Below are 18,777 nucleotides of genomic sequence, written 5' to 3' on the forward strand. Positions count from 1 at the left end.
AGTGCAAACCCATGTCCTTTCAAGTATTATTATTAGTGATACCCAGTACTTCTCCCCATGCCAAGTACATCATCTAGGTCTCATAGGAGCCCAGTGGGGAGATACTGCTAACATTATCCTCATCTCTTGAGGAATGAAGTCGTGAAGTAGCTTTCCCAAGGTCAATTAGTCTGTGAGCAGAGCTGGAATTCAAACTCGCAAAGTCCCCCAGTGCCTACTACCTCAGATTACCATACAACTTTCAAATTACCATCAAAACCTATTCTCAGCTCAGCACATTTAAAAGTGCCTTAGAAAAAACACAAGTCACCAGCACTAAACAGGTTCTTTGAAGGGGGTTGGCATACTTGGCTCAATAAGTATGTATGACATCAGGTCATATTGTTTTTCCAATCCCTAAGTCATCAATTTAGAGTGAAAACACTTATAAGGTTACAAGAAAGTGAAAGCAATCTCAAATTTTCAAAGCTGGGGACCTTGATTTTAGATCCTATCTGAAAAGGGGAAAATGAGAAAAGACAGTGTGGCCAGGCAGGAAATGGAGACCAAAGGGGTGTGAAGTATGGGCACCATGCTCACAGTTAAGATTCAAGATGGTACCTTATCTCCGTGCCCACTTGTCTTCCTCTCTGTCTCCCTCCCTCCTTCATAGCACAAGTTATCAGGTTCATTTGACCACAAAGTCAGTTAGAACGGAGGGACAGAGCACTGAGAATACCTCCTGTAGGAATGTGAGTCATTCCAAAGGACTTTCCCACAGGATGTTAAGTTTCATCTTTTTAATCCCTTAAACTTCTTGCTGTATTTTAGGATTGCCTTTTAGCCAATGAAAATATATCTGATGCAAGAATCAATAAACCATAAATGTGCAACTCACATTGATTGAAATTTTTAAAAATCTGTTTTAGAAGAGATTTATTTCAGAATCTACAGGGGCTTTGGGACTCCTCCACACTCCAGTGACATTTCTCACACTTCTTCTAACACCTTTAGTTTTGAACACCACCAACGACACATGAGGTGATGGTATGTATTTGAAGCAGGTGGGGGTGAAAATATACAAGTCCCTACAGAGAATGCAAGACACATGGAGATGAATTACAAAACTTTATTGACTTGTTAAAAACATGAATGAATTCAGCAAGTACATTTATGGTCTATCCACATTGTTAAAACAGTACTTAAAAATAAAATAAAAATGATTATCCATTATTTACAGGAAATGTGGAAAAATGACTTTAAGACCTGGAACATTATGGGGAACAAAACAGGGCATGAGAATGATTCACAGGCTGCCTATATGGATTACAGCAAATGGATTTAAACATGACATGAGTGAAACTCAAAGATCTGTCTTTCTCTGGAGTCTCCTGCTATTTTTTTCCATTTCTTTTTTTTTTTTTTTTTTTTGTATTTTCAACTTTACTGAGGTATAATCAACAAAGAAAATTGTGAGATGTTGAAAGTGTACAGTGTGATGATTTGAAATACATACACATTGTGAATAGAACCTCTTGCTATTTTATATCTGTTTATAGAAGCTCCATTCATAAATGGATGGTGGTGAATTTTAAAGGTGGTGAAAATCTCTGTGCTTTCCTTTACCTCTCACATGCTTATTTTTCTGTGAAACTAAGACTCCTGACATAGCCAACGTCAAGCCATCTTGGGTGCATACTAACGACCAGCCCAAGGCTCCAAACCACATTAGTTTGTATTCAACTCAGGGTGATCTCACTGTCAAAATTAGATGGCGGGGAGGTCCCTTTGTCCCTGAAGACCAAAACAAGGAAATGGGCTAACTTGAGTTGAAAACTGCCTTCTCTGACAACTGTTTTCATATCACTTTCTGGATTAGGAAGTCTGTTAACTTAATTCAGCCTGGCAGCACCCCACAGAAAATTGTATCCTTGCCCTGTCCAGCAGGGTCCTTAACCTTCCCAGGTGTCCTTGAACAGACCTGTCATGGTTTATAGGCACTGTAGGTATGTGGACATAGCAGAACGTACTTAATGGAATGGCTACTTCTGTCGTGGTTTCCCTGGAATACAGACTGCTGCGTGGCACAAGCCTGGGGGTCCACTGACCTTCACCAGCGAGGAATGGCACAGCCCACGTGGCTGAATACAGCAACCCTGTGAAGACCCTGGAGTTTACGGAATCTATTACCTTGAGTCTGGACAAAAGAAGATGGAATGAGCTTCTACTGTAGTGGGAGGAAATCAGATGAAAACCAAGGGAGGGGGCACTAGACAGAAAGCAATGGAGCAAGTGAAAGCATAAATCATCTTGGAGAGCTAGAAAAGAGTTAATACTGGTCGCAGTTAGTGCTTCGATTCCATTTGCAATGAAAAAAAAAAGTGTGTGCAAAGTAACCAATAGAGCAAATAAAAATAAACTTTCTGTCATGGAGTCAATTTAGAGTGTTGGAGAGAGAGGAAAAAAATCAGAGATTTTAACAGAATCAAGAAAAAAAAAAGAGGAGAGAAAAAGTAAGAGAGCTTGCATCATGCTGGCCCTCACCCCTGGCCTGAATTCATGCCTGTACTCCTTGAGTTGTTTACTCATCCAATGGCTGAATCCTGATGGCCTCTGGTCACTGTTGGGGGGTGGGGTGTAAGCCGGGTGAGGAGCGGGAGGGAGAGTTCAGAGCCAAAAGTGAATCCTGGGTTCTGCATTGCAGGCTTGGGGCTGGGATTGTTCATGCCTGATTTCTATTCCTTTCTCTTGGAAAGAAGATTCAGTGGGTCAAAATGAAACCAGTGCCTGCTGGAGATTAGGAGAGAAAACCCCTGAATCCATGAAAGTATGTGGAGATTCATTCCTCCTGTTAAGAGATTGATCTCCTTTAGTCTCAGACTGATGTATCATGTGATGACAGTGGGAGTTTATTCCTCTATCTCTCAGCTGCCTGGGCGAGTCTCAGTGGGACCTGAATCAAGATACAGGACCTGAGACACACCTCTTGAAGAGGACACACCTGCTTTGCATTCACCAACAGGCTGTATCAGTACATTAAGGAAAACCAATGAAGAGGGGCTGTGTGCTGTCCCATCTGAACCTATGCTTTCCCATCTCTCACTGGATACAGTGAAAGAACAATGATCTTGCTTTAAGACCAGGGTAACAAACTGGCAGCCCACAGACATGTTTTGTTGGCCTACATAACGTTTTAAAAATAACTGAGCCAACTTTTTAAAAATAGAGACATTTCACATAAAAAATCCAGGTTTTAAGTTTCTCTTAAAGAATCAGAAGGTTTGGAAATCTGGGCTGTCATTCTTGGGAGGCAGGAGTTGGCTGGTCTGGGTGACAGCCACCCCTCTAGAGGGGATGGTGTTCACTCAGCTGGCCCACGTTGTTCACTTAGGATACCTGCCTGGCACTAAAATGCCACATCCTTGTTGGAGGACGATGGGCTTGACTTCAGCAAAACTGCGGCCTTTCTTTCTATAATGATGGAAAAATGCATGCTACATCCCTTTAGGATGCTCAAAAAAGATTTCTTACAGGGGACATCAAAAGCAAAGAATGAGAGGGGTGGTCTGGAGTACAGGAATGAGAAGTTGGGTTACTGATGGAGGTGTTTAGGGATTTTAAAAAAAAATAAAGAAAGAAAAGCAAAGAACACAAGACCAACTGAAACCATTTTCTAATAGCCTGATGTTTTCATTGTTCCCTAGGAGATGTCAACTGCTCTTTGACTGATTCAATTGCCTTATCTGTCCACTTTTCTCCATTTTCTCCAAGAATCTAGCTGCAACTCTTTTAGCTATTGAGGACTAATATTCTTTTTTTTTCTCTCTCTTAAGGTCTGGGATACTTATAAAATAGTTCTTAGAGAGTTTATTGCCTCTTTATGACTCCACGGAATAACATAAAAACTTAAAAAAAAATTGCACCAAATGGCCGATATTTAAGAACCTTGACCATCCTGACAGCCTGTGACAGGCTCTCAGTTTGAATTTCATTTTTCTTTCTGGGGTCAGGATTTCTGCAATTAGCTGGCCTTTTTGTAAATTGACACCTTTGGGAAAGATCAAAATTTAAGTAGTGACAGGAACTGTCATTCAACAGTGAGCGAGAAAATGGGAATTCAGAGAATATTTAGACCTCCCCCTGCCCAGGGTCAGCTGCCCTCACACTCAAAAACCCTTTGGGAAACACAACTTCTGAGAACAGCAACCTGTTTCTGCTTTGGAGGAACCACCCTTCTTTCAGGCAGGGGTACTGAGCAGCCGAGTCAAATGCTGTAATCCATAGGACTCCGTGAAATGTTCGCGTCAAGCAATAACACATATTGTGGCTAATGTAAAAGATACAGTATAAAGTATTCATCTTGGAAAATCTACTTATATCAAGTGGTGCCTACATGGATCCCAGTTTGTTGAGATTAATGCCTTGGTTACACAGATTCAAAACAATGTTTCTGAATATGTTGGACCAGTTAAAAATCTATAAAACCTTAAAGCTGAACTGCAAAACTTGAGTAACTATCCCTCCCACCCCCACCAAAAGGGCTTTTCAAAAATGTCAGTAAGTTTCCAATTCACCTGTGACATCTATGGGCAGGTGTGAACAGTCAGAGCCAACTGTGTTTTCAAACAAGATGCTCCGGGCCTGGCTCTGAAGTTCCCCCGACAGGAAAGGTGTGAGGCAGGCAGGAGCAGCCAAACCTCACAGGGGTCCCATCCCGCCTGGTGCACACTAAGCGAAGTGCACACAAAGGTCACTGTGGTGGCCACGTGCGTGAGACGGGTGTCCACGTAAGACTAAGGCAGGGATGCAGAATTCTGTAACTCGAAGGCTGCCCCTGCAGCACTGAAGCTGGGCATTATAAAGCACGTATTCATTAGTGACTTGCCACCTGTGTGCTGCTGGGGTCAGGAAGAGCTGTCCAGCTCAGGAAAACCCAGTGGAGTGGAGTATGTTGTAGGGGACTACCCTTCTTAGAATGTGGTCTCCTGCTCACAGCAGGCCAGCCATTCAGCTCGCAGGCCTTTTCAGAGCAAAAAGCTACAGTTCTGTCATGGGAACAGCGTGAGATGCTGCGGCCGTCTCACTCGGCAAACTTCTAAAAAGCAGGTGGATCACAGAGGTCAAATAAAAGGGCATATGCACCATATGTATATACTTTACATCTTTCCGATTTTTCTGAAACTATGGCTGACCAAAATTCACAGCCCCCTACCAATTAGCTTATTTCTTTTCTTTTTCCATTTCTTTTTTTGTCTGCTGATACACTTTAAGGAAAGCATTATTGTTGATTGCATTGACTCTGGACCTTAACAGCCAGTGAAGGAAAGAAACTCCCAAGGCTATCCCCAAGCCCCCACAGCAATGGAGCATATGCCCTTAACTCTTTTAGTCACTGCTTTCTAGGTGGAAAAGTGAAACTTTCTGAACTCAGTACTGATTAAACAACAGAAAACAGTGCTAAAATTCATGTTAAATGGAGATTCCACTCTTTAGTGTGTACCTACACCTGTTCCTAAATTTAGATTTGTTTTAAAACTTTACAGTTCACCTTTAATAAACAGCAACATTGAAAATCAATACATTTCCAGTACGGTCAAACAGCACACACCTTTCTGAAGAGAAGCACAATCCGACAGTATTTCAATTCAACTTTGTATTTGAATGATCGTGAGAACAAAAGAGAAGCATTAATTTGTTTTCTTGACTTTCTTAGCTGCCTGTGAGCTGTCTCTGCATTGGTGTCCCCAATTCACAGTTCACGGCACCCGCGGGCTTCATGCGGTACCTCCTGCAAATACCACCCACATCTACCAGGAAATCCCAGGTAAGAGGCACTTCCCAGGAAAGGTCAATGCCGGCCCCCAGAGTTCAGCTTACAAGGCAGCATCAACCAACAAGCACCACAGCCCCCTTCTCTGTCTTTTCCTTTATTTCAGTTACCCATCCAGTGGAATCTTATGAAACAAAACAAAACCTAAAAGAAACACAAAATAAAACATAAGTCATGCTCAAAAGAAAAATCAATGGAAAATAACATGCAAGTACAATCACTTTTAAAAGAACATAATAAACATCAAAACTGAGACACAACATGGAATATGCTTGAAAACATAAAGATAATGCAATTACAAAACAGGAATCAGGAGAAAATGGGAGTCTCATTATCTAACAGCTTAGTTTAGACTTAAAACTGAGTTTACATGGCACAGGAAACACAGGAAAGAGATGCAAAGGATTCCTGCACGCAGTTTCACCCACAACTGTCTCAGATGTTAACACCTTAATTTAAGGAGGAGAAATCTGTGCACAGTAAAAGATGACCCCTCGGTAGTTTTTACATATAAGGAAAAAATAAAATCCAATAACAGATATCTACCCAAATTCTAATTTTCTTTTCCTACCTATAAAACCAAATTATGTCTAAAATAATTAATTAATTACTCAGCTAGATCAGAGAACTGGCTGGCTTCACCTGGAGAAATATTGAGCTCATGTGAGGATTTAGATTCTTTTTTAGGAATCCTACTATTAATTGTGCGTGTGTGTGTGTGTGTGTGAGTGTGTGCATGTGTGTGCGTGCGTATGCCCTCAGCCATGTCTGATTCTTTGTGACCCCATGGACTGTAGCCTGCTAGGTTCCTCTGTCCATGGAATTTTCCAGGCAAGAACACTGGAGTGGATTGCTATTTCCCTCTCCAGGGGACCAACCTGACCCAAGGATCAAGCCCTTATCTCTTACATCTCCTCCATTGGCAAGCAGATTCTTTACCACTGTGCCACCTGGGAATCTCAGTTAATTAACTGCATATATTTAATTAAGTACCATACCATATCTATGGCACATATGTAGAATCTATATAAAATATGGTATATAGCATACAACATGAAGTATATTTGTATGTATATACATTATATATACAATTTAAGACATGTAGTATCTAGTACACATAATATATAAAACATATATAATACTTAATATCAACTAATTCTGCACACATCTACTGAGCGCCAACCAAATAGCAGACACTGTAATATATGATGCAAAAATAAAGAAACTGGAGTTCCTTGACTTCAAATACTTCATTGACTCCAGATGGAGAAAGTTGAGGGAATCACTTGCACAGTAAATGTACTTTGTGCCAGGGTATCTTCTAAGCTCTTTGCTTAAATAAAGTCCCTATAACCTTAGGAGATAGGTTCTATTGTTACACCTGCTTAACTGGTGAGAAAACTGAGGCCTAGAGACTGAGCAGCCTCTCAAGTTCTGACAGCTAGTGTGGGATGGAACTCAAATTCCCAGAACCTCTGGTGCAGTGGCTGCCCTACCATGACCTTAGAAGTGATAAGCTTTCTCCAAACTTGCCTGTGAAAACCCAGCAGGAACAGGGAAGGTTTTATTACACAGAGTTCTGAGAGTAAATGGCATGAATCTTCATTAGCTTCATAAGTGAAAGAATAGATGATGTCATAGTAGAAACCCCCAAGACGCTTCCAAGACGTTTTCAAGTTTAGCTTTGGAAGACACTTCTAAAACCAACCATCCAGACTCTCGATTTTCCTCAACCTGGTGTCTGGTCTGCCAAGTGCTGGTGTCATCTGCCTCCAGAGCTGTAATTACCATCACCAAGCTGTATAATCATTTACAACAACGCTAAAAGAGTCTATGGAGCTTAATTTCCATGGCACTTCTCTCTCCTGCCCTTCCAAGTCTCAGGAAAAGAACTAGGGACAAATGCCAAACATCGTTTATGGATTTAATCACCCACAGAGCACTGAGAATTTAGGAAGCACACAGTGATGCTGATTAAGTCTCCTTCATATCTGTCTCTAGTCTCTTTCTAAAAGCCCAGCCTCCAGGCAAACACAAGCAGCACTAGTTGAAGAGTGGACTATGGTACGTAGCTTGAGAATACCAAATGAACTAACCTTAGCTACTCTTCCAGGTTTCAAGAGGGTGGATCTCAGATTCCTTCCCACTGAAACAGTGGGATTAATATGAGGATGTCAAGTTTGCCAATAAAAGCAAGAAAAGCTTGGAGATACAAACAGAAGACATCACCCTCAAACAAAATATTTGTTGATTCGATATACCAGTTTTTCTGAACATGCAATTTTAAAGGGTTTACTTGATTAAAATAACAATAGATTAAGCTGCTAATGCAAACCTTATTTCCACTGGGTTTATGGCATAGGGTTGGCCCAAAAGTTTGTTCGTGTTTTTCCGTAACATTTGATGGAAAAACCCAAACAAACTTTTGGGCCAACCCCATACAAGAACTTGAAGAGTTTACTGATGTCAGAGTGTTTAATTGGAACCAGGCTGTTCTTCCAATTTGCTTCTATTTGCCACTTTCCTCACCATGCAGCTCCCCAACCCGCACTACAGGCTCTTCTGTTTGTTTTTTTTTTTACATTTTTCAGACATAGAGAATAGGCTTATGGACATGGAGAGAGGGGAAGAGAGGAGAGATGTATGGAAAAAGTAACATGGAAACTTACATTACCATATGTAAAATAGATAGCAACAGGAATTTGCTGTATGGCTCAGGAAAGTCAAACAGGGGCTCTGTATCAATCTATAGGGGTGGGATGGGGACGGAGATGGGAGGGAGGTTCGAAAGAGGGGATATACGTATAGCTATGGCTGTTTCATGTTGAGGTTTGTCAGACAACAACAAAATTCTGTAAAGCAATTATCCTTCAATAAAAAATACATTTTAAAAATGAAAAAAATAATGTACAGCCTCTTTTATTTATTAAAATTGGGAGAAACAATTTGCTGGACTCAATGGAAGCTCTTTTGGACTGCCATTTGCTCAGGCTGCAACAGCACTTGCCTCATTTAAGTTGATGTCGTGTCGTGTCCCTCTGTAACCTTCTTATGCTCTGCCTTTTGTGATGTGTCCTTCTCAAAGACACACATCGCAGTTCCACACACCCATGCAAGAAAAGCAAGTAAAGCCACCCTAAAATACACACTTTATGTCTTTCTTGATGAAAAGCCAGCTTGTTATACTGATAAGCAGTGTGTAGTGCCTGCATGTAAAGCATGGCTTACACCACCCCTCACCTCAAGGAAGGCAAGTCAGTCTCCTTCCCATATACTTGATACTCACACATACCACTGATACACTAAAGATACACCACCAACTCATGAAAAATTAGTTTCATTTAAAACTTGACTACCTTAAGAAAATGTATCCAATGCTTCATGTTTCCAAAGGGTTGATGGTAAATTTCAATTAGGACCCCAACTTAGCCACCAAGATCTAATGACTTGTGCCCTCTCATCTTATAAGAAACCCTAAAAAAGGGCTACAAAATGATAGAAAACAATAGATCATTATTTTCTCCTAGTGAGGGGGAAAGTTTTTAGACCACAACAAATGGCTGAACATCTTGTGGGTTTAGCAGCCAAACGAGCTGTCTAGCTTCTGAGTCTGAAATATAGATATTTTGACAATGTGACATTCTGAAGCGTTTGCAGAATTCCGATGGTGCACGGTAGTTATCGTGACAACAGCTCCTTTATCAAAAACAATTCTAGAAAAACTCTGCCACCGCTGCTTACACTTAGCTGAGCTAAATAAGAACAAGGATAAAGCAGGTGCTGAATGAGAAATGTGATGTCAAGTTGAAAGCAGAGAAGAAAAACCCGGATAGGTCTCTGCTATTTGCTGATTCTGGATCCACTTATCGACCTCTTCAAAGAGAAGGACCAGGGGGCTGAAGGTCAGTGAAGCACTGTGCTTTCTTTACCATTGGCTTCTGACCCATTTAGACTTCTTTACATTCAAACATGCACACAATTTCCTCCTATTACTCAGAAGCAATCAGCCATAAAATGGCAAGGATCTGCAGTACATTTAAATTAACAGCAATTTATCTGAAGCAAAAAGGAAAACTGCTGAGTTTAAAGGATGCTAAGGGAACGGAAGAAAGATGCAGCTGCAATCTAAAAAAGCAGATCTTATCGCGTTTGTTATTGGAGAAGTAGAAAAGTGCCAGCTTGGTGTCTGCAGGGCACGCTGCCACCTTGGAGACAGCAAGGTGGCCAGGGTGCCAGAATGGCAGCTCACCTTCATTGGAAAGCAAAGCAAACATCCCCAGAGCCTTCTGGAAAATGTTTACCAGGTAAAAATCAGAGAATCTCCTGTGTTCTTATAGGATTAGGTGTCCAGGAAATGGTGGGGGTAAAATGCTTTCCTTCAGTTAGACTTGAGCCAGGTGCAATTTTGTTTTATTTTAGCACTTGGTCTGAAGCCCTGATTGTCCTCACTTGACATCCTTGTAAAACATTTAGTATCTGTTGGTTGTTGCATCAACTAGCCTTTGCTTTTGTGCCTTTTCAATTATACTTTATAGGTGAGTCACTCGGCCCACATAGCTGTTGTGATACATCCATGGTCACCCAGGAACAGAATGAGAGCTGAAATATAAAGTCAGAACCTCTGGATGGTCAGTCCCTCTTTACAAATGGTATCACCTGCAACTGTGGCAAAAATTTCCCAACAATTAAGCTTAGATCCTCCTCTGCACTCATTCCAAAAGCTGCTTAACCATCCTTCAAGCACCCCGTTTCCTTCCCAAGGACGTTCCTTTCATCTACACACCATCACATCTCCTAAGATCACCTTCTACCAAGCAAGCCTTCACCATTCTTGAAGATCCAGCATAAAAGCCATTTCCTTCGAGTAATTAGTTCATTCTCTCTTAACTTCTACAGCATTCTCTTCCATTCACTAACATGTTCTCCTTTTGTACTTTTGCTAAACTTCTATATCTTTTCTGTTTACTTTCCTGCATCCTAGACTTTAAGCACAGGAGGGTAGAGAGCATGTCTCTATATCTTCTATGCCCTGCCTGCCTCTCATGCTACCAAGGACAGCATTCATTCCAAGCCATAGCATAGTAATGTCTAAAACTTTTCTTGAACTTTGATGGACTTGGGAACAGAACCAAAATGGAAGGGAGGGGAGAGACAATACAGTGTAGGGTCTGCTGCTTCTCACTGGTAACTGGGTTAATCAAATCACTTCAAAGCTTCCTGTATAAAATCACACATTTGGTCAGAATATATGGAAGGTTGCAGAGTTAAGACACAAGAACCAGTGGGTGCCTCCTGAAGCATTTTCAGCTCCTGGGGGAAAAGTACTAGACTTGGTTCATTCTAATTCTCATGATGATCAGAATTATGGGGTGTGGGAGTGGGAAAAAGGAAGCTGTTGCCAATTTGTTAGCTGAAGAACAAAAACTAAAGTAAATGGCTGAGGACAGTCAGAAAAGCTTTTAAAGCTCAGGTTTGACTTCATAAAATGAAGTTAAGTTATGAGCTGAAAATTAAAGCAGGAAACACAAAGTTCTTGGCAAAACCTGAATGTGTAAGGAAAACTAAAGCTCTTGCACAATTAAAATTCAATGATTTGAAGGAGGATGTGATCTGATCAGCAGGGCCTGATGAAAAGTGTCCGAGGCCACACGCACCATCACATCAGGGATTTCACATAGGATGGGAAGCACATCCAAAGACCAAGGCCATTGCAATGATCTGCGGAATAACTTAAAAATGCCATAAGCAGAGTAGGAAAGAAAAAAATGTTTATGGTTTAAGGGGCATTAAATACTCAAAAGGCTTGAACTACAAACACGGTGAAATACCCAAATCAATCTAGTGTCCTCCTGCGGGCTGTGCCTTGCCTTCTGACTGAGGACAATAAACATACACTGCAAAATCTATAGGGTAACTCTTTGTAAGGTGAAATGATATCTTCCTAAAGACACTACTCCATGATTCTCAGACCAGAGGCTTACCAGTGACTCAAACATTCAGTACATAAGCATGACATTGTCAATTTCATTACAGAAGACCACATACTTGCTGCTGCCAATATAGATTTGTGTCTAGATTTGTTTTTGCCAAAATACTCCGGACAGTGATTCTTCTTAGTATATGAATCCAGAGGACGACAATGTAGTATCCAAACAGAAAACAAATGACGTAAAACCTGTTGCTCAATTAACCTATCAATACAGAAACCTGCAAGAACCTCAAGCATACACAAAGGAAGTTGCTCAGCTCCGCTCAGTCGTGGGTAAAACCAAGGCCCACAGATCAAAATGGATCTGGAAATAAATTTCTAGAAAAGTAAATAATGCATAAAATAAGCAACAGAAAACAAGTGGACATGGGGCAGCCAGAGCTGGTCTGATGGTGATGATGATGGTGATGATGGTGGTGGTGATGATCATAGAGAAGATACTGGTGGTGGTGATGATGGAGATTATGGTGGTGGTGGTGACGGTGGAGATTATGGTGGTGACGATAGTGCTGGTGATAATGATGATGAAAGTAGGAGATGGAAAAAGGAAGGGCAAGAGGAAGAAGAGAACTTAGAGGTAAAGCACTGCTGTTGATGTACTTGGGAGACCTCAAGCATGTAGAGAGGGTAGCCCCAATTATTGGAGAGTGAACACAGATATAATACGGCCTCAGAGCAGAACGATGATCCCATGTCCAAATTCAAGATGATCCTTCAAAGAAGAGAGTAGGTAAAAGTAAAATTTGTCCTGGACCACCACTTTCTGATTAGGCATTCCCAGAAATGCTTCAACGACAGAGTCTGAAAATTAGTAACACTTAGGATGCCTGCTAAGAAAGCAGCTATCAGGGGTCTTTAGAGTGCCCAGTGTCTCTGCCTATTACTGCAAAGCAGGAAAGTCAGATCTACTAATGGTTCCAATGAAGCAGAGAGGAAGGTCAAACAAATTACCTTCTCTTGAATAGAGGTACCTCATAAATCTCATCTCCATTCAATTAGCAAAGTGCACAAGATAATGAAACCTCAGCTAAGCACCAAATATTCTAGAAAGCAAAACAAAGAGAAGTGAGGTTGATAATCTCTAGTCTCTGACTACAATAAACATGCATTATCCAAATCCGACTGAGAACAGGATCAAAAAACAAAGGCCTTTGAGCTATCTGGAAACGGACATCTTGGGAGGTGGACTGCATTTGATGCTCTAGTGCAGACAAGGTGAAATTGCCAAAGGCCACATCCTGAGGGCTTAACTCTTGCTCTTCAAGGAGTCCAGTTACTGTGGCCACTCCCCAATCCTGTGATGGTTCCCTCTCTCATAAGTTGCTGCCATACCACCTCCTCCTCACTGCCCAGCCCGCACAAGCAAGGACATGACTGTCAGCTGCGCAGGGACCTGCTCCCAGACTACAGTTCTGCCTCCATGGCTGCTTCAGGCACATTTAGGAAGCTGTCAGGCTTCCAAGATTCTTGTCTGGCCCCAGCCTTTTATGCAGAAAAGTGTGTGTGCCCGAGTTTAGAAACAGGAGACTATCACGGGGCAGGAAGGAGGTCCTCCACTCAAAAGTGCCCTTCTTCTCTGGGACTTTTCTCCAGGATAACATTAACAGAAGGACTTCCATCATCTCAGAAGTTATGATGGTGAAATGAGAAATAAAACATGCCTCTCCTCCAGAACATCTGAGGTGCGATGGGGTCTGGAAGGTGGTTCACCTGCCCTTGGAGAGCCTATGAGGGACATGACCAGATTGAAAGTCCCAGATCAGACCCTTCAGCAGTGAATCCAACTCATATTCCAGTGGTCATCTCTTACTCTAGCAAGGTACATAAGGTAATGTCCCAGACGTGCTCACTAGTCTGAAAGAACACCAGTCCATTCCAGCCACCAAGAACAGGATCCATGGTCCAAAAGCATTTCCCCATCAGGTGGAACCCCCGGGATGTTAATACCACAGCCAACCCCTCTGACCACTTCTTAGCAGCCGCAGGTGACCCGTTTCAAAAAGTCTCGATAATATGGAGAACCTACTCTAATTGCAATAGAAAACATGAAAAGTGCAAAATCAATCCCATAGACACAGCATTCAGACTTGGACAGCCAGCTGAACCCCTGACTTGACTTCATATGCATTCAGACTTGGATAGCCAGCTGAACCCTGACTTGACTTAACCCCCAAATTCCGGAAGTCTCCACCATTGTGACATTTTTATTTGCTCAAAAGAGCTCATTTTAGAAAAAGCCCATCCCACCTCACAACCCTGACTAACCCCACAGCAATATCTTAGAGCAGCTGGAACAGATGTCAGCCTCAGTGCTTTAAGCATTTACCTATATCTGAAAGACAAGATTCTCTCTGCCTCAATTCTTTCATGCAATAGTAACACAGGAAGTCCCTTCATACTTCCTTGGTTTAGGTACAATTTATACATGTAGAAAACTCTGAATTTTCAAGATAGTGCATTTTTACACACACCAGATTTCACAGTTTATTTTCTTTTTTAAATAAAGTATGCATGGCATACATGGCATACCAAATATAACAGCTTGGTTAAGAATTATAGCAACCATGCCAAGAATCAACTGGAACCAAGACACTGGGAAAACAATATATTCTGGTTTTTTCTTATAATGAAAATTTAGTGTATCCAAACATCTGACATTATTTTAAGGAATGCTTTCCATACCTTACAGGAAGTTCTTTAGTAAGTCAAAGTGATTAAAAGGGAAAGGCTATTTACCTTGTAACTCGACACACATTATTAGTTCAAAACAGAAATCATCATCTACGTAAACACAAGAGGCATTCAAAGGACATGTGATGGACAAATGCACTGCCTTATGAGCAAGGTGTAAAAATCTATAATGTCACATAGATGAAAGGATAGAGTATAATTACATGGGCATAGAAGTAATGACCGGATTATAAATTGTTCTTCCGTTCTTCATAATTACGGCCACTTACCATCCACTGTTTAACTCTACAAGATTCTAGAACTTTATTTATAGCTGGCATTGTAACAGAATCTTAGTAAGTACAATTTCCCTATGTTTTTATCTTCTTTGTTAATTGCATGAGGCCTGAAAGAAAACCACAAGGATGGCTGTTTAGAGAGCAAAAAGCAGCCTGAAGCCAGCAGAACTGAGCTTGGATCCTGGCTCTCCTGGCCTCTCTGAGCCTCAGTTGCCCATTCTAGAACGGTGATGAAATAAATCTAACATACTGAAGTGAGTAGAGTTCATATGAGTACCTAATACTCCCCAAGCCATTTTCAAGCTCCTCAGCTCAGTACAGTTACTAGAATTAGGATATTTAGACAAGGTGCCAAGCCTTGGAAATTTCAAACTATCCTACTGATAAAAAAAAAATATATATATATATATATATATTGCATTTGAAATAATCTCTCTCCTGACCTTGGTCCACCTTCATTGAGCCCATTTAGGACTTTGTGGTAAGTGCTTACTATGACTTTGAACCAACTAATGACCATATCCTTCCTTAAAGCTTTCTAGACTGGAAGTTTCACAAACACTTGTCTTGTTCCAGGCTGTGTAGCCAAGAGTCTTTCTAGTTTATCTCCCAATTTTATACCTTCTTTTGTTTCATTTTTCAGAGATGCCCAAATGTGTTTTTGAGGATATATTCTCTCTTATTCTCTCTGACTCTCTGCTGTTAAGTCACTTCAGTCGTGTCCAACTCTGTGATCCCATAGACGTCAGCCCACCAGGCTCCCCTGTCCCTGGGATTCTCCAGGCAACAACACTGGAATGGGTTGCCATTTCCTTCTCCAATGCATGAAACTGAAAAAGTGAAAAGGAAGTCGCTCAGTCGCGTCCGACTCTTAGCGACCCCATGGACTACAGCCCACCAGGCTCCTCCATCCATGGGATTTTCCAGGCAAGAGTACTGGAGTGAGGTGCCATTGCCTTCTCCGCCTCTGACTCTCCATCTTTCTCTAAACCTGTCTCTGTCTCTCTCTCATGTCTTACTTTCTCTGTATCTCTGGGCCCTTCTCTCATTTTTTCCTGTGAACTGGGAAGAACTGAGGCATATGTTGACATCATTATTTTTTTAATTTTATTTTATTTTAAAACTTTACATAATTGTATTAGTTTTGCCAAATATCAAAATGAATCTGCCACAGGTATACATGTGTTCTCCATCCTGAACCCTCCTCCCTCCTCCCTCCCCATACCATCCCTCTGGGTCGTCCCAGTGCACTAGCCCCAAGCATTCAGTATTGTGCATCGAACCTGGACTGGCAACTCGCTTCTTACATGATATTTTACATGTTTCAATGTCATTCTCCCAAATCTTCCCACCCTCTCCCTCTCCCACAGAGTCCATAAGACTGTTCTATACATCAGTGTCTCTTTTGCTGTCTCGTACACAGGGTTATTGTTATCATCTTTCTAAATTCCATATATATGCGTTAGTATACTGTATTGGTGTTTTTCCTTCTGGCTTACTTCACTCTGTATAATAGGCTCCAGTTTCATCCACCTCATTAGAACTGACATCATTATTTTTGTTTATCGAGTGGAACTTATGTTCTAGATTTTAATGTGATATAATTTCCTCTTTAATAACCTAATCTAGTTTCCACTTTATCGGAAGTTATCTCACCATTATGTTTCTGGGGTTATTTTTGTTTTACTCTACTAAGATACTGGGTGCAAAAAATATTCAATTTATAAAAATCTGATTTCCCTATACCTTCTCAAGTATATATGAGTCATATTTAACACTTCTTTTGGGAAGCGGAATATCATTTGCTTGTTAAATATTGAAAAGGAAGGTGAGCACTTCCATTTTACAGATAAAAGCACATAGGCAGAAGTGGGCTCAGTGATCACATTTTGTTTAAGTATACTTTTTTATTGAAATACAGTTGATTTATAATATTGTGTTAGGTTTAAGCATATAGCAAAGTGACTCAGTTGCATATGAATATATACAAATATGTATTCTTTTTTGTTTTCTGTTATAGCATGTTACATGGCATTAACTATAGTTTCCTGTACTATATGGTAAATCCTTATTGTAAGTATGTTTCACTCACTGATCATACAGTAATAAGTTACCTTTCACTGTGATGATAGGACATCAAAACGTCTTTTAAATTATCTTGCGTAATTCAGCCTGGCACTTTAGGACAAAAAAATTCTCCAGCTTCATTTCCAAAACAAGGACTTCTGTCATCCACCAAGAGATAAATGCTTCAAGAACCAAGGGGACTTTAAAATAGGTGAAGTCCGTCCACCACTGGGGTGTGCTAGGATGCTTTTGTGCTATTCTCTAGGATAATCATATGCTACTCATGACAATAATTGTACTTTCCAGATTTCCATTCACAGTCACAAGCAGGACACTTCAATCCTGCAGGCAACTCAGCAGCCACTGCAAATGATTGCTTTCAACTGCATTTTCAATCATAGGCCTAAACAAATTCTTTATTATAAGCTATTAAGTAAAAACTCACAGAAGGAAACTTTGCTCAAAACGTCCATTTTCACACTCCTGAGAAACTGTGGTCCTCTCAGTTAGAAGCCCCAGGACTGCTGAAGAAGGCTGTGTTGAACCACAGCCAGCCACCAAAGCCACAGGCTGGCCAAGGACCCTATCCCACTCCTCTCAGGAGGTAAAATGGCCTTTTGATGCCAAAATTGTGGCCTCTGGTTGGTGATATCACTGACTGTGAAGAGGGATTCAGGGATTTCACACCCATGATGGAAGACATCTGAAAACTATTCCATGACTTCAGTTCCAACTCCACAACCACACACACACACACACACACACACAAAATTGCAAAAATATTTTGCCTTTATCCACAGTTACAGGAGTCTACAGTTCCACAGCTGAGGACTATACGTAGGTGACGAACAGGAAACCTCACCTTGATAGGTGTTCAGTTTGCCTTGTCCTCGACACCTACCAGCTGCTCGAGCCCAGGAGAGAGACACACACACCCTCTAGATCCAGAGTTGCCTCTGAGATGTTGCTCGTTTCCTCCCATCTAGCATCTTCCAGCAGTAGCTAAATGAACCAAACCCTAACTAAATTTAACTTAATTGCACCTAAATTACAGTCACAAAGCCCCTTCAGAAGATTCAGTCAATTTCTTGAGGGAGAAAGTAAATGTTTTACTATATAATTATAAACTTAATTAACATAAAATAAATTAATTAGGGACTTGTGCTCGCACTGAACACCATAGTTTAGCTGTTTATGGTTGTACTTTCCAAGGGAAGCTAAACCTGGAAAAGAGGGCAAACGTGTTTTGACTAATTCTATCTCACCTCTCCGAACCCCTAACTGAACTGTCAGATTACTGGTTTATACATGGCATCTAAAATTCTACAGAACAGTAGAGAGACGTTATATGTTCATCTCTAGGAAAAAAAAAAAAATTCCTGTCCTAAACCATCGTAGCTCCACTAGTTCCTAGCTGGCAGCCCACTGAAATAACAGATGATTATACAAAGCAGAGTTCTCCGTCCCAGAGTATAATGACAAAAACTCACCTAGAGCCGAAATAACCATCTGCCACAGATTGTTCCACATGGTTTGTTTGCTTGTTGTTTTTTTTTTTTAATTCTGAGAAAGAATTAAAAACTGGTTTTGGCAGAGAAATGATTTCACAAAAATGACCCAGTTTCCAACCTGTGTTGCCTGAACTATTGTCCTAAAATTGCTTTTATCTGACTAAAGAGAGGAAGAGGCTGAGAAGAGGAACCTCGAGGGTGATCTTGACGGCACAGAGTTAAGTTTTTTGGTAAGTGAAAAAAAGTCTTATTCTAATTTTCAAAAGTGTCCATAATTTCTAGGAACTCCAACCTGAATCTCTCATACTTGTTTCCTCCCTTGACTGCTGTGAAGGTGGAAAATAGCTGCTGTGCAAAATCTGACCCACGGGGAAGCAGGAAGAAGAGTGGTTGAGAGTAGGATTCTGAAACTAGGATGTGCAATGATGGTGT

General features: G+C 41.0%; 1 protein-coding gene across 3 annotated transcripts in view; it reads right to left on the bottom strand.

Moving 5' to 3' along the window:
• NTRK2 (neurotrophic tyrosine kinase, receptor, type 2) overlaps positions 1-18,777 on the bottom strand; it is a 406,992-nt gene that overhangs the window by 234,201 nt on the left and 154,014 nt on the right. Inside the window, exon 12 of one of the 3 annotated variants that reach the window (XM_010840048.1) lies at positions 1,094-5,953. The exons of the other annotated variants lie outside the window; for them this stretch is intronic. Coding sequence (XP_010838350.1) covers positions 5,916-5,953 — 38 coding nt within the window. The 3' untranslated portion in view covers positions 1,094-5,915. Of the gene's footprint in view, positions 1-1,093; positions 5,954-18,777 lie in introns of those variants that run through there. 3 annotated transcript variants of the gene reach the window in all.

Source organism: Bison bison, unplaced genomic scaffold (genome assembly GCF_000754665.1).
Source record: "Bison bison bison isolate TAMUID 2011002044 unplaced genomic scaffold, Bison_UMD1.0 scf7180017864141, whole genome shotgun sequence".
NCBI lineage: Eukaryota > Metazoa > Chordata > Mammalia > Artiodactyla > Bovidae > Bison > Bison bison.